The sequence below is a fragment of the Mastigoproctus giganteus genome, chromosome 2 (genome assembly GCF_048544385.1).
Source record: "Mastigoproctus giganteus isolate SK-2022 chromosome 2, ASM4854438v1, whole genome shotgun sequence".
Taxonomy (NCBI): domain Eukaryota; kingdom Metazoa; phylum Arthropoda; class Arachnida; order Uropygi; family Thelyphonidae; genus Mastigoproctus; species Mastigoproctus giganteus.
The window spans coordinates 80,464,227-80,479,881 of NC_143576.1; the positions used below are offsets into that span (position 1 = coordinate 80,464,227).

Below are 15,655 nucleotides of genomic sequence, written 5' to 3' on the forward strand. Positions count from 1 at the left end.
GATTCCATTCCTGCAAGAATAATTTCACTGACACGATCTGAGCAAACGTTAACATCAGAAGTTGTGAAACAGTAATCCGACCATTGAAAAGAAGAAAATAAGTGTCGCAGGTCATCCCATTTTGCATTCTTGTAATGCCAAACAACACGAGGTTGGGAATAGCCATCAGATAAAGGTTCCATTGGAGAAGAGACAATCACCAAGTTGTGATCTGAAGTGCCTAAAGGACCTCTCACTTCGACCGTGTACTTAGAAGGGTTGTTTGTGAGAAAAAGATCAAGCGTATTGGCTGTATGATTAGGATTGTCCGGTATTCTTGTAGGTAAATGAACAATCTGTGCTAGGTCATTAGTAGTTGAAAAAGCCTCAGCATCTCGACCTGCTGGGTCGGTGTGACTAGAAAACGGAAGCCAGCTGGAGTTATGAACATTAAAATCACCAAGGAAAATTACCTCACTGTTAGGAAAGTTGGACTGGAGAAAGTCAAGTTGCAAAGAGAGGAAGTTAAAGAGCTCCAAGTGATTAGTGGAGTTGGGAAAACAGTAGAGACAACAGATGAATTTGACACAATGAGGTAGAGAGATTTTAAGCCAGAGAAGATCGAAGAGAGGAGATTCCAAATTACCAAGTCTCTGACAGGGAATATCAGAATGGACATATGCACAAGTACACCTTTAAGGCAAAAGGAATCATACAGCGAATAATTTGGGCATCTGAGATCAGCAGTAGTTGAATCAACCGATAACTGAGATTCTGTCAGAAAAAGTACATGGGGTTTGGCAGACTGCAAGTGGAAATGGACAACGTTGAGATTAGAACTGAGACCAAATATATTTGTGAAATGAAATGAAGTGCTTGGGAGGTTTAGATCTTTTTGCAGATAAGCTTGCTCTATTAGTTTGACAATTCATGGTGTATTCAATAGTAAGAAAAAGTGGGTGGGACATGCTGTATGAAGTAATGAAATTTTTGGATAGGGCGTACACGTCGTAAGAATATACCCAGATCCTTGACATAACGTGGCCTCGACAATGCTCCCCGCACACACACACACTACTCGGACTCCCTCCAGTCACTATCTGGCAGAGTAGGGGTAGCAAGATTATACACTAGCTGATCCATAAGCCTCCTAGAAAGTTACCAATAGGTTCGGTCCAGTGTACTAAATAGCAGCCAGCCTGCGAACACCATGTTAGAGCTGTACTCAAGAAATGTAAGGAATATTGGATCTCGCCACTACGTTCATCATAACCTCAAAAGTCATCAGTCATACTGCATGATGGAAGAGATAGGGAAGGGTTGACCAGAACTTAGCTCTAGAGGCTAAACATGGGTTCCACCACTTCAAGCCTCCAATAAGCAAAGTGGTTGTATTTCACCGGTTGATGAGTCATCTACCACCTAGTACTGCCTGGTAACATAGACGGGCAGTGTTTCTCCATGTGGTGTGGGCACCACACCTCAGCCCCTGCTTACATTGGTTCACACCTGGGTGGTCACCCACCATGTACTTGTGCATGGAGGTTATACCCAGGATTACTAACAGTCCCACCATCGTGAAGGTGCAAGCAGAGGATTTGTCTGTCACAGACTGTTCGGACTTCGCCGAAATTGGGTCCACTTGACTTGAGTGTCACCCAAATATCAGTTCCATCAGCGTTTTAGACTCCCAGGTAGCAAGTACAGCTTGTCTGGCATATCTGAGAGAATGTCTGTGACAACCTCAAGGACCATTTGAGCAAGTTCAATGCTGATGGGATTTTTCCTCTTGCCCAGATTAGTCAGTTGAGGGGACATAAATTCAAATGAGGAAAAACAGTTGTAGCATAAATGTGCAGACATTTGTCTTTAACCAGTAGGTGGTTGATTGCTGGAACAAACTTTCATCTGTAGCTGTACAAGTTGACAACATAAATAAATTCACGGCAGAAGTAGATAAACATTTGGAGTTAATAGATTGGTGAAATGGGAAGGTTTTTTTTTTGGCTGATGCTATATAAGCTTGCTTTCTTGCATCATATGCCTCTGCTAATGCTAAAACCCCGCAAGATATAAAATTATAATGTTATATCATAAATGAACAGTCTTTGAACATTTATTTATTTTTCTCCGGAAAAAAAAAAATGGACGAAGGTTGCAACATAAATTGTTTAGAAACATAACAATAATGTTCTTCATCACTTATTACCAATGAGTTGCTAATTTTGCTCATGTGATCTTCTAACAAACTTTGCATGCAAATTTTCCCATAATTTCAAACATCATACATACATATTAGCTCCATGAAAATAAAATACAGCTCCATGTAAAATATGAACAGTCATTGAATATTTATTTACCTCCAGTCAAACATAAATGAAAAGTAACATACGTTGTAACATAAGTAACATAAATATAATGAAACATAAATGAAGCTGTTGCATCGACATTGTTAACAAAATATACAACAAAATACAATACAGTCATCCCTTGATTTGCATGGGGGTTACATTCTGGAAAAACCGTGCACAGTCCAAATCTGCACAATGAAAACATAATTTATATGACATAATGAGGGTTCTATAGCTGTACACAAAACAAAAAACAAAAAAAAAAAAAAAACAAAAACAAAAAAAAAAAAAAAGTGCAAAAAAAATTTAATTGAAAAAAAGTTTTCTTCATTCGGTAAGAAAAAATAAAAAAAATTACAAATATGCCCATAAAATTAATCTTGCCAATACTTACCTCAAGGTTTTTAATCTAAATTCATTGCTTCTTCATTGCTCTTTTCCTGTAATAAACTTGTGACAGTATCAGGCACTTTTTCAAAATGATTAGTTAAAATTGTTTGCTTAGAAGCACGCTTGTTTTTCTCTATAAATTTCTTCATAAGGAACGAAAGCTAATGATAACGTTCTGCAAAAATTTAAACTCCTCTCCAAATTATGATTCATATCCAAAGCTTCTTGGGTAAGCTGATTTGCAAGTCTTAAAAACTCAGCCAATGTCTTTGCAGCCAAATTTTTGTGTGCATCTTCTTCGTTTTTATCATTTTTGTTTTCTTCTTCTTCACACTGCGAAAAAATATCGTCCACTGATAATTGTTCTCTATGAGATTCAAGGACTTCTGTGATATCTGCTGGTTCCATTTCTTCAAATCCCTCTCCGCTAATCATTTTGCCAATTCTCACAATCTTAACTACCTCCGGCATTTCGACTGTGGCTTCGTTAGTACAACTTTGTGCCCATAGCTTTTTCCACACAGCATTCATCGTTGAGTTCTTAACTTCACCCCACACAAACTCAATATTTTTTACAGCATCAAGAATGTTATAATTCCACCAATATTCTCTAATTGAAAGACTTCCTATTCCATCGGTAGATTCTACCAATTGCAAAAAAGATCTTCTTCGGTAATAAAGTTTAAAGGACACTTTGGTCCATCGGCTGAATTAACGAACTTGTATTCACTAGAAGAGGTAACTTTCACATTTGGGTGCAGATCAGACAAATGTGCAGGATGACTGGGCACATTATCAAGAATGAGCAAGATTTTGAATGCTACGTTCTTCTTCAGACAATATCTTTTTGTTTCGACACAAAAGCAATTTAAAAACCAATCCTCTAATATTTTAGCTGTCGTCCAAGCTTTTTTGCTCAATTTCCAATGAACTGGTAAGGAGCTTTTTGATATTCCTTTAAAAGCACGAATTCTTTTACAGCTTTGAAACCTGAAGCAGTTTTCTCTTCTTTTGAAATGGCTTGGCATACGCTTCCAAAATAATCAGGTCTTATCAGCATTAAACACTTGACTTGCTAGATAGCCCTCAGTTGCAATAACAGCCTTTAAAGTTTTCGGATACAAAGAAGCAGCTTCGGTATCTGCAATAGCTGCTTCACCCATTAATTTTAGATTGGGAACACTTTGATGTTTTTTAAAATTTTCAAACCAGTTTTTACTGGCCTGAAAGATGTCTGATTGGATGGACCGGCTTCTTCTTGTAATCGATTAAAAATTTGCAGAGCTTTGGCGCGAATAATATCTGAACTAACAGGCATTCTTTTTTGATTAAGATCGACTATCGAGAAAGAAAGTAATTTTTCAGTTTTCTCTATTATAGGATTTCTCATTTTGTAGTGCTTTTTACAGCCAAATATGTGGAAAAGATAACTGAAGTTTTAATTTTCTCAGCATTTTCCCTAATTCGTCGAATGGTAGATTCATTTATGCTGTATTTTTTGGCCAATGTCACAACCTTTTTTGCCAATTTCTGACTCCTTAACAATTTTTAATTTTTCCTCTAAATTTAAAATTTTTTTGCTGTAGCTTTCTTTATTTTAGGCACTAATTAATCACACACTTTATATAGACAAGAAACATTAAATCAGCAAAAGCAATGCTTACCGATTAAAACACTTTACGTTGCACGAACCAGAAAAAGATTCTGTCTAAACAGCTAACGTAGAATAACTGATGAAGGGTTCCCAAATGAGGAAGTTGTTTTGAAAATAACCAGACAAACACACCACTGTTTATTGCTATGTTTGGTTATAAGAATCAGTTTTGAATGCCTTTGTGATATTTTTCTAAAGCACATTTCTGGAGGTCACGTCCAAAAAACAATAAAACAATTAGCACTTTTTGGTTTATTAGGCTTTTCTGTTAGCACAATCTATTATAAACAGGTAGTAAACTTGATCTTATTGCATTTGCAATAATACCAATAGCTGGAATTCTGTTGGATTTTACATTATTATGGTGAAATGTGTTTCTCCTTCGATGAAATTTTCAATCATGTAAAAAACATAAATAAAATTTCAAAATCTGCACTTCATTCCTATTTTTCAAGCTTCATAAACGAAAATTGCACAGGTAGCAAAACTCGCCGTGCAATCTAAAATTTCGGTAGTAAATATCTGACTGTGCAATAAAAAACTATGCAAATGTAGGGATGACTGTACTTTGCATTTATTCAGTGTTTAACTGCCAGTTTAATTGCCAGTTTTCATCCCCTCTATCTAGTTCATCTACGTATTGTTTAAGTAACATGCCATGATTAACCCTGAATCATTTGTGTGGAGTCACTTAGACCTAACACTATTTAAGCAATTCACACTTAATCTACACCATCCACACAGCTGAAACTCCTAACAGCTGTGGCTGAAAATGCTTTCTTTGAATTCTCTGCAGAAAATTCCAGAAATGTCTGTTAATTATCACACAATTAGGAAAACATTTGTGATCAAATTAAACTTAATTATACACATGTACTGACTGACATAAGTCGTGTCCAATTATTGATAGCATGCTCTCTTTATGGCTGTGAAATTTCTCTTAATTGTTAATGCTCTCTGACTTCATGATACTGATGTGTGAGCTTCACATTTCATGCAACAAGCACTTCTGTTACTGACATGCCATCGTCTAATCAAAGCATTTATTGAAATACACAGTTTAAATTTGCATTCACTCATTGACAGGTATAAAGGGACTTTAATTTTCATGGATTAATTAAAAATATATGTTGTTAATAGAACATAGATTTTTCACAGTTGCTTCCAGAAAAGACTGAAAAGTGGCATCAAAAAAATGAACAATTTTAAATTATTTTTTGCTGAATTTTAAAATTTTTGCATATGGAGTAATTCCAAATTTTCACATGATTAATGCAGACTTAATATCATCAATCAACTTTCCATATTAATATCATCAAGAAACTTGGACATCAAACATGAAGTACCTACAAAAAGAGTCAATTATGACCAGCTGATCATGCTCCCACACACTAAACAGTAGAAAAAAATTGGCCTAACGCTTCAGTGATTGGATGATCATGCTCCCATGTACTAAACAGTAGCAAAAATTGGCCTAATGCTTCAGTGATTGGATCAGACAGTTTATTCAGCCTTGCATGACTGCTTTCATTTTATTGATTGAAAGTACTAATTAATATAGTATTAATATAATTTGTGTTTAAATTGTTATGAACTGTTTTTTTAAACTGTGAGAAAGAAGCATATCACAGAGCAAGCAAACTGACAACTCAATTTAAGTATTTCACACATGCCCAACTACCATTGACATAGAAGTAATTTATAACTAAAACAACTACTCTAGATTATACATTATGCCAATTTACCTCCCATGATCTACTCCTTTTCCAATTGCAATAAGTGCATCTAAATCTGTACCTTGTAAACCATACAACAGCAATTCCTCTGCTGCTTCTAAGTTTTCTGGAACCCGCTCTAAGCACTCATGAAGAACCCATGACCGTTTGGTAATTTTGCTCTAAAAATAAATTCAATGCAATGAAATATTAGCAATTTGAAAAGACATACTGAAATTAAATTTTAAAAATTAGTATGAAAATGCCTCTAAGATATATTTATTTACTGGTAGAAGTTTCTGGAATTAGTGCAATTCTCAACAAAAAAGAAATAGATTATATTCATGCTTTTATTAAGTAGTTATTAAACAGCTTTTACTTGAAAGAATTGAATATTTGCATTTCTATGATGGAAGGAGAAAAAGTGAAAAATATGTAATAGAATATTTTTTTAAACCACTAAACACAATTAACACAGATTCTCATCTTACACAGCCCCTTAACTTTTTCCCCTTCATTCTTACTTCCACAACTATTACAATTCTGAAATTAAAAAAAATCATAATACTGTCAGTCCTCATATAACACAATAGTTGTGTTCCTAGAAACACTCGTGCATGCAAAATCGTGCAATATAAACAACAGGCCCTATGGCCTGTTGTTTATATTGCACGATTAATTTAGATTTAGCCCTATAATTTAGATTCTTAACTTAAAAATAAATGAAGACAGCTTGAGGGAAAGGGCTTGAGAAAGGGTTGAAGCAGCAGAATTATGGGGAAAGTGATAAAACACTTACACAGTTGAAAAATGTAAAATTAATAATTTAATCATTTAATTTAGATTCTTACCTTAAAAATAAATGAAGACAGCTTGAGGGAAAGGGCTTGAGAAAGGGTTGAAGCAGCAGAATTATGGGGAAAGTGGCAGCAGGTTGTCATCATTATCAAAACTGGAAGGTGGAGGAGATGTCAATGAGGACTTTGGATGAAATGTGGTCACGCCAGAACTACAGGGCTGTGGCTCATTTTCTGTCTCTATCTTCAGTGTTTTCATATAGAAGACATTAGTTTCTGTTGTTTCGCAATCTTCCTACTATGTTGTCTTATTCTCATAAATGTCACATATGTAATATTATAATTCTTATATATTTAACCTGTTAAATCTTCTTGGAAAGAAAGGGTGATGTATGTTTGTTTTATTAATCTGTTATAATAAATGTTTGGTTTGAAATGATTGTTTCTTGCTGCTCTTAACTCTTCATTTACAGAGAAAAACCAGTTGTACAATCAAGAAAGCCACATAAATGTTTATGCGGCATTAGAGATTTTAAGCTGATTTGCATAACTGAAGTCTCTAATGTAAACAAAACGCTAATCCAAATCGTGATATTTTATTGGTGAAGTGATCACCTCGCCTTTTAAAATATTCAGGATATACGAAATTATTGTCCTATTTTACCACTAGACAGATACATTAAGCTAGATGAATGTTTAGAACATATGAAAGGATCGATGGTGTCTAAAAGAACCATAAGTACACTACTGGTGAAAAATGTTAGGAGCACCTGAACTCCCTCTCTTCATTTAGCAATATATAGACCTCACAGAACACGGTAACACTGGTGTCATGACAAAGTCCCATGCAACAGTGTCACTGACAGAACCCCATGAGCTGCACTGCCCAGAACTTCATGTCAGGCTGCAATTACCCATGGGTCTTTTTCTTTATCAAACTTTAGTCATATCTGGCATTATTAAGCTGTCAGTAGTAGGCTTTACAAAATGTGGCACAATAGATGACATGTAACCTGTTCTGAATTAGCTAAAAAAAAAATACACGAAGACCACACTTTGAGGGTTGTAACATTTGAAGGAAATTCTGCCAATGAAACCACAGTATGTTCATTCAATGCGAAATTTCTTCATGAAACAAAATATACAACTTCATCCATATAATTGGCAATTTTTACTTTAGATCTCATACTTGTATTCCTTTTGTTTGCTCCTCTGTTGACAGAAAAAGATGCAACATCCAAAGGATCTGCAGTAATCTCTTCCTGATAAATACATATTTGAAAAATGTAATTCTATCTGTCCATTTCTCAAACCAGTATTCCAACATATTAGCATTTTTCATTTAGTCCCTTGTTAGTAAAAAAAAATGCCTTTAGCTCATTATGTGAAACGAAACTTAGTGGCACCATATGTAAATCAGAAGCTGCCTTACCGGATACAATTAACTATGCCAAGAAGAGCTATTTTTCCCTTTCAGACTATCTTCAAATAAACAACTGGCAAAAGAAATAACAAAAAAAAAAAATTTTTACATTTGTTCTTTGGAATACTATATTTAACCTGATTTAATCAAAATATACAATTCAAAACAGTAACGGGAACATGTTTGGGTTAAACATCATTTACCCTGCTTGGTTTCCAATTTCCAACACAATCTTTAAATAACAGGTTGTCATTATTTTATTTTTTTTTTTTTTTTATTTTTTTTTTTTTTTGGTCACTGCTTCTAGAAACATCATTTGGATTGAAAATATTATTATCACTATTTAACAAAAGTAATTATTCAGATTCTGAATCAGAAAGTTTAGCAATTTTTCAATTCTTTATTGTAACTTAACATGCAAATTGAATGGGCAAGTAAGAGTGAATGTCTTATTGTGGGTGATTTCAATTTGCTCTAATTGTTTGGAGCAAATGGGAGGGAAACTTCACATGGGGGACAAAATTTTTAAATCAAATAGACGATTGTTATTTGTATCAACATATCAGAGAAAGTACTGGGGAAAAGAATACTCTAGACCTCATCAAAACTAATGAACCACATGACATAATACGGCTGACAGTATAGGAAGTGATCATGGAGTTCTACGATGGTTGATGAAGAGAGAGATAGCAGTAGTTTGAAAATGGCAGAAGGTTATCAAATTGTAGCAGGGTGCATAATGATTTTGTAATAACTGAGAGCAAAGTGGAGGAGAAGTTGTTGAAGTTAAACATAACAAAGGCACCTGGGGGTGGATGGGATCTATCCAGTCATATTAAAGGAGGCAGCAAAGCAACTAAGCAAACCCTTGGACATAATTATGAGAGCATCCTTGGACTCAGGGGAGTCCTCACAGACTGGAGATGTGCAAATGTATCCCCAATTCACAAAGGGGGATCGAAGGGTGACACGAGTAATTACAGAACAGTCGGTTTAACTTCTGTTCCGGGTAAAATAATGGAGTCACTGGTTAAAGATGCATTGCAGGATCATCTAGACAAGACTGCAGCAATAATTCAGACACAGCATGGGTTTGTTAAGGGAAAGTCTTGTCTGACAAATTTGATAGGATATTATGATGTGGTTACAAAGGAACTGGATGCAAAAAATAATTTTTATATCATATACAGTAAACCCCCGCTATTCGCAGTATCTGTATTCGCGGTCGCTGATTAGACATAAAATGAAACCTAAAAAAATGTGAATTTTAAAGCGCCATGAACATTTTCCACCATAAAAAAACATGGGCGTGGATAAAATTATCTTTCCCGGTCAAAACAGTGCTCAGTGGATGGGGGGAGAGGGGTGACAAAATCGTAAGCTTGGATGTTTCTCGCTAATCCTTGTTCAGTATGTGTTATGCGCTTGCCATGGAAGGTTTCGTCATTTGTTTTTAATTTATGTGCTTTTAAAATTGAATAAATTTATCAATTTATAAATTGATATGCTTACAAAATTGATAAATCTACCATTTTGCAGTGTAAAACAGACTTTTTCGAGTGTGTTAACGGAAGAAAGTGACTTTATTTGGACAAGTTCTTTCTAACCTGTACAAAACTATGGTTATGAATAACAAGGGAAATGTGAATGTGAAATTATCAAAGAAGGTGATGACATTGGCGAATAAAATTGAGTTATTAGACAAAATTTCTAATGGTGAAAGTGTCTTCTCAGTGGCAAAACATTATAAAATCAATGAGTCAACAGTACGATCAATCAAGAAATCGGAAGAAAAAATCCGCCATAGTGTCCCTGAAAACGCGCTAATTGCTTCAAAAATATGCTCTGTAGCTCGTGATGTTAAATTAGAAAAAATGGAAAAGCTTTAAATCTGTGGTAGAAGACTGAACTCAAAATAAAATTCCGTTAAGTTCACTCATTATTCATGAAAAGGCAAAACTCCTTTATCAACACTTTAGCGAAACTGGTGATAGCACTGGTGGGAAAAGTTTTTTAGCTAGCAAAGGCGGTAGTTTGAAAGATTTGTTTGAAATTTCTAATAAATATTACATTTAATATTAAACTGTTTCTTATTTTCATTTCGATGCCATATGCTTGCATTTCACTATGTACTGTCTATGTACATAGTCATATAATGAAGGTACCTAAAATACATGCATAGACAAAATTTTAGACATATATTTCATATAAATACATAGACATATATTTCATACTTTGGAACAGAACCCCTTTATTACTATGGGAGCCATAACTCAGTATTCGCGTTTTCGGTATTCGCGACATTTCTCAGGAACGTAACCCCCGCGAATAGCAGGGGTTTATTGTATTTGGATTTCAGGAAAGTTTTTGACACTGTTGCGCATGGAAGACTATTGTACAAATTGGAGCAGATTGGTATTAAGGCTAAGTTGGTACAATGGATAAAAGAATGGTTGAGTGGGAGAAGACAGAGGGTGGTAATTAATGGGTGCTGCTCTTCGTGGACTAATGTTATTAGTGAAGTCCAACAGGGTTTGGTGTTGGGTCCTCTGTTGTTTTGTATATTTATCAATGATATTGATGAAGGTATATCAGGCTTAGTGTCGAAATTTGCAGATGATACAAAGGTTGGCAGGGTTGTTAATGACAGTAATGGCAGTGTGCTACTGCAACAGGATTTAGATAATTTGGGCAGATGGACTAAGAAGTGGCAATTGAAGTTTAACCTTGACAAATGCAAAGTACTGCATATGGGTAGAAGTAATCCCAGAGAAACGTACCAACTGTGTGGTACTACACTTAAGGTGGTAGAAAATGAAAAAGACCTGGGAGTAATTGTGCAGTCAGATATGAAGTTTTCTGAGCAATGCAGACAGGCTGAAAGGCAGGTCATGGGGTTATAGGAATTTTTCTAGAAGGGAAAAAGGAGGTGATTGTCCCTCTGTATAAGGCAATGGTCAGGCCACGCCTTGAGTACTGCGTACAGGTCTGGAGGCCTCATTTTAGGAAGGATGTAGATTTGCTTGAGTGTGTACAGAGAAGGGCAACAACATTGGTGAGGGAAGTGGCTGAAGACTAGACACCTGCGCAGTGTTCTCATTGAGGTGTATAAGGCCTTGAATGGGTTGAGCACGCTGAATTCTTATGGGATCCTTCCACTTGTTCTAAGGGGGCATAAATTCAAATTAAGAAAAGACAGATGTAGAATAGATGTGCAGAAATTTGCCTTTAGCCTGCAGGTGGTTAATTGCTGGAACAAACTTCCATCTGTCGTTGTGGAAGTTTACTTGTAATTTGTAATGCTAATAAAAAAGCTTGGGTGACCAGGCCTCTTTTTCATTGATTAGTACACTGAATTCTTCTGTCCCACAGTAGAAAGATAACCTGATTACAAAGCAATTCTGATCATGGACAAAGTGCCAGGACATCCAAGCAAAGACAGCTTAAAAGACTTGAACAACCACATAAAAAATTTTTTACATGCATCCAACAGTACATCTCTGATCCAACCAATGGACCAGGGTGAAATTGTCACATTTAAAGCATACTACATAAGGAACACCTTTTCTGAAGCCACTAAAGTCATCAACATGGAAAATGTAACAAGCCTAAAGGAGTTTTGGAAATCCTATAACATTAAAACTGCCATCTACAACATTTCAGGTGCCCAGGATAAAGTGATTCAGAAAACCATGAATGGAGTGTGGAGGAAAATTTGGAAGAATTGCATAAAAATGTTAAAATACAAATTGTTGAGCTCGGTAAAGAAGCAGGATTATAGACAAAATTGACAATGATGATGTACAAGAAATGACTGATAACAACAGGGATGGCCTCTCTAATGAAAGCCTAATGAAAATGATAAAAGAACTTGTAACTGAGGGAGAAGATGATCAAGATCCTATAGATGAAAAAGCAACGAAGTCACTGAATGCAAAAGGACTTAGTGAAGCTTTTGAACACTTTGAAAAAATGTGTGATTATTTCCAGAACAACCCTGACATGGAACGAAGTGCTAAGGTAATAAGAAATTTGAAGAAAAAAATGAATCTCTACATGATGTTGTAGAATGAGAGGAAGATGGCCAAAGCACAACCCAAAATCGACATATTTTTCAGTCCAGAAGTATGAATTTCGAGAGCACAGGGCCATCAGATTAATAAATTCATGATTTTAGTTTGTTAATTACCACAATTATATACATATGTAATGTAGAATATTTTATGTGTATAAAAATTTGAATATTAAATAACTTGACAGACATTTAGCATTAGCATTAGTAGAGGCATTTGATGCAAGAAAGCAAGCTTATGCAGCATCAGCCAAAAAAAAAAAAAAAAAAAAAAAAACCACTCCCACTTCACCCCTCTGTTCGTTCAAAATACCTGTCCAGCTGAGCCTTAAACTTATTTAGGCTATCAACTTCCACGACAAGGGATGGAAGTCTGTTCCACCAACCAACCACTCGCTGGCTAAAGGCAAATTTCCGCACGTCTATCCTACATCTGTCTTTCCTCAATTTGAATTTATGCCCTCTCAGGTGATTATTCTTAGCGAGAGGAAGAATCCCATCAGCATTGAGCATGCTCAAACCATTCAATGCTTTATACACCTCTATCAGATCACCTCGCTGGTGCCTAGTCTCCAGACACTGTAATTTGCAAATCTTAAGCCTTTCTTCGTAAGAGCACCCCTTTGTTCCATTCACTAATCTTGTTGCCCTTCTCTGTACTCGTTCCAGCAGCTCTACATCCTTCTTGAAATGAGGCCTCCAGGCCTGTATGCAGTACTCTAGGTGTGGCCTGACCATTCCCTTATACAAGGGAATAATCACCTCCTTATCCCTGCTAGAAAAATTCCTATATATCATTGACAATACACCATGAGCTACTCTTGCAGCCCGTCTGCGCTGCTCAGAGAACTTCATATCTGCCTGCACAACCACCCCCAGGTCCCTTTCATTCTCTACCACCGTCAGTGTAATACCAGAGTTGATACGTTGCTCTGGGGTTGCTGTTTCCCATGTGTAGTACTTTACATTTGTCAATGTTAAACTTCATTTGCCACCTCTCAGCCCATCTGCTCAACCTTTCCAGATCCTGTTGCAGCAGCACAGTGTCAGTAGTGTCCTTGACAACCCTGCCTACCTTTGTATCGTCTGCAAACTTCGACATTAAGCTTGATATACCATCATCAATATCATTTATGAATACAGAAAACAATAATGGACCCAACACTGAGCCCTGAGGGACTCCACTAATAACATTAGTCCACGACGAGCAGTGTCCATTGATTACCACTCTCTGTCTTCTCTCTCAACCACCCCTTTACCCACAGCAGCAATTTGCCTCCAATGTTACACTGCTCCAATTTGTGCAGCAGTCTTCCATGTGCAACAGTATCAAAAGCCTTTCTAAGATCCAAATATATAATATCAAAGTTATTCCCTGCATCCAGTTCCTTTGTGACTGCATCATAGTATCCAATCAAATTGGTCAGGCAAGACTTCCCCTTAACAAAACCATGCTGTGTCCGAGCTATAACTGAAGTCTTGTCTAAATGATCCTACAGTGCTTCTTTAACTAGTGCCTCCATTAATTTTCCTGGAACAGAAGTTAAACTCACAGGTCTATAATTGCTTGTGTCAGCTTTTGATCCTACTTTGTGAATTGGGGTCACATTTGCACATCTCCAGTCTATGGGTACCTCCCCTGAGTCCAAGGAAGCTCTCATAATTATGGCTAAGGCTTTGCTTACTTCCTTTGCTGCCTCCTTTAATATAACTGGATAGATCCCATCCACCCCAGGTGCCTTTCTTGTGTTTATCTTCAACAATTTCTCCTCCACTTTACTCTCAGTTATTACAAGATTCTCTAGCTTACTGCTAGAGTTGAATACCCCTCTGGCATTCCCCTCGATAAATAACTCCTCATGTGTGAATGTCGATGCAAAATATTCATTTAGTTTGTTAGCTTCCTGAGCAGGATCATCAACAGTTGACCCATCGATATCAAGTGGACCAATCTGATTCATCCCCTTCCTTCTAGAGTTTACATAAGTAAAGAACTCTTTGCTGTTTTTCTTTGCATCCCTTGCCAAAGATTTCTTGTAATCTGCCTTCGCCTGCCTAACCTCCTTTGTAACTTGGTTACAGATCAACTTGTATCTATCATAGGCTTCTGTGTCATATGTTAATTTGTATGTATCCCATGCATGTTTCTTCTCTGCCATATGCCTCATCAGTTCATCTGACATCCATTTAGGCCTAAACCGTGAACAATATTTCTTAGTTGGTATGTAAAGTCTAGTAGCTTCCAAGATAAGTTCTTTGAATGCTTCCCATTTTGCATTTACTGTTGGTAACATCATCAGTTGGTCCCACTGTACAGAATTTAAATACTGTCTCAGTCCATCGTAGTCGCCTTTACGAAAGCAATAACCCTTCCCTTTACCCCTAATGGTAGTTACCTCTTTGAGTAAATCCCACTTCAGCACACTGTGATCACTGCCACCTAGTGGTTCATTTATCTGCAGATTCTTAATGCATGAAGAATCACTGCTGATAATCAAATCAAGAGTATTCCTCCCTCTAGTTGCCTCCCGAACATGCTGATGTAGAAAACAATCATCCAATAAATCCACAAAAGCCTTGCTAGTGTGTGAGTGACCAGCCCACAAATTCCAGTCAATATCTGGGAAATTAAAATCTCCCATTATAAGACTCTCTGATTTACTGGCCCACTCTATTTTCCTGTACAGTTTCTTATTATACTCATCAGAGTCATTAGGCCTATAGCACACTCCTACTCTCAATTTTGATCTCCCAGTGCTTATGTCACACCAAACTGACTCAACACTGCACTGTCCAGCGATGTCCACTGGCTTCACTTCCTTGGATTTTATGTGTTTCTTAACTAATAGCATAACCCCTCCTCCCTTCCTATCCAGGATATCCTTTCTGTAGACATTGTACTCCCCAAATTCCAGTTCTGCATTCCTTATATCTGTGTGACACCAAGTCTCTGATATCCCAACAATATCTGCCTTTGATGTTTTGAGCAATACCTCAAATTCATCAAATTTATTTACTAAACTCCTAGCATTGGTGTACAAGCAAGTATACATGCACCTATTTCTATTCTTAGCTACACTAACACAACCCATGTGTTTACTTGTACCGCAATGACTCCCAGCAGTCTCTGAAATATCCTGAATCTTGTTTTTCAGGCTTCTGCTCATTCCAATAGAAGCAGTGCAAGAATCTCTTTCACCTCTGTCAGTGGCTACTGTTAATCTATTTGTCTTTGTATCCCCCCAAGCTAGCAGTTTTCCGACCCACCTAACAC

General features: G+C 36.6%; 1 protein-coding gene across 1 annotated transcript in view; it reads right to left on the reverse strand.

Annotated features, from left to right (window-relative positions):
- LOC150089359 (NBAS subunit of NRZ tethering complex-like) overlaps window positions 1-15,655 on the reverse strand; it is a 1,057,261-nt gene that overhangs the window by 856,080 nt on the left and 185,526 nt on the right. The window contains exon 17 of the mRNA XM_090389247.1: window positions 6,120-6,271. Coding sequence (XP_090245373.1) covers window positions 6,120-6,271 — 152 coding nt within the window. The remainder of the gene's footprint in view (window positions 1-6,119; window positions 6,272-15,655) is intronic.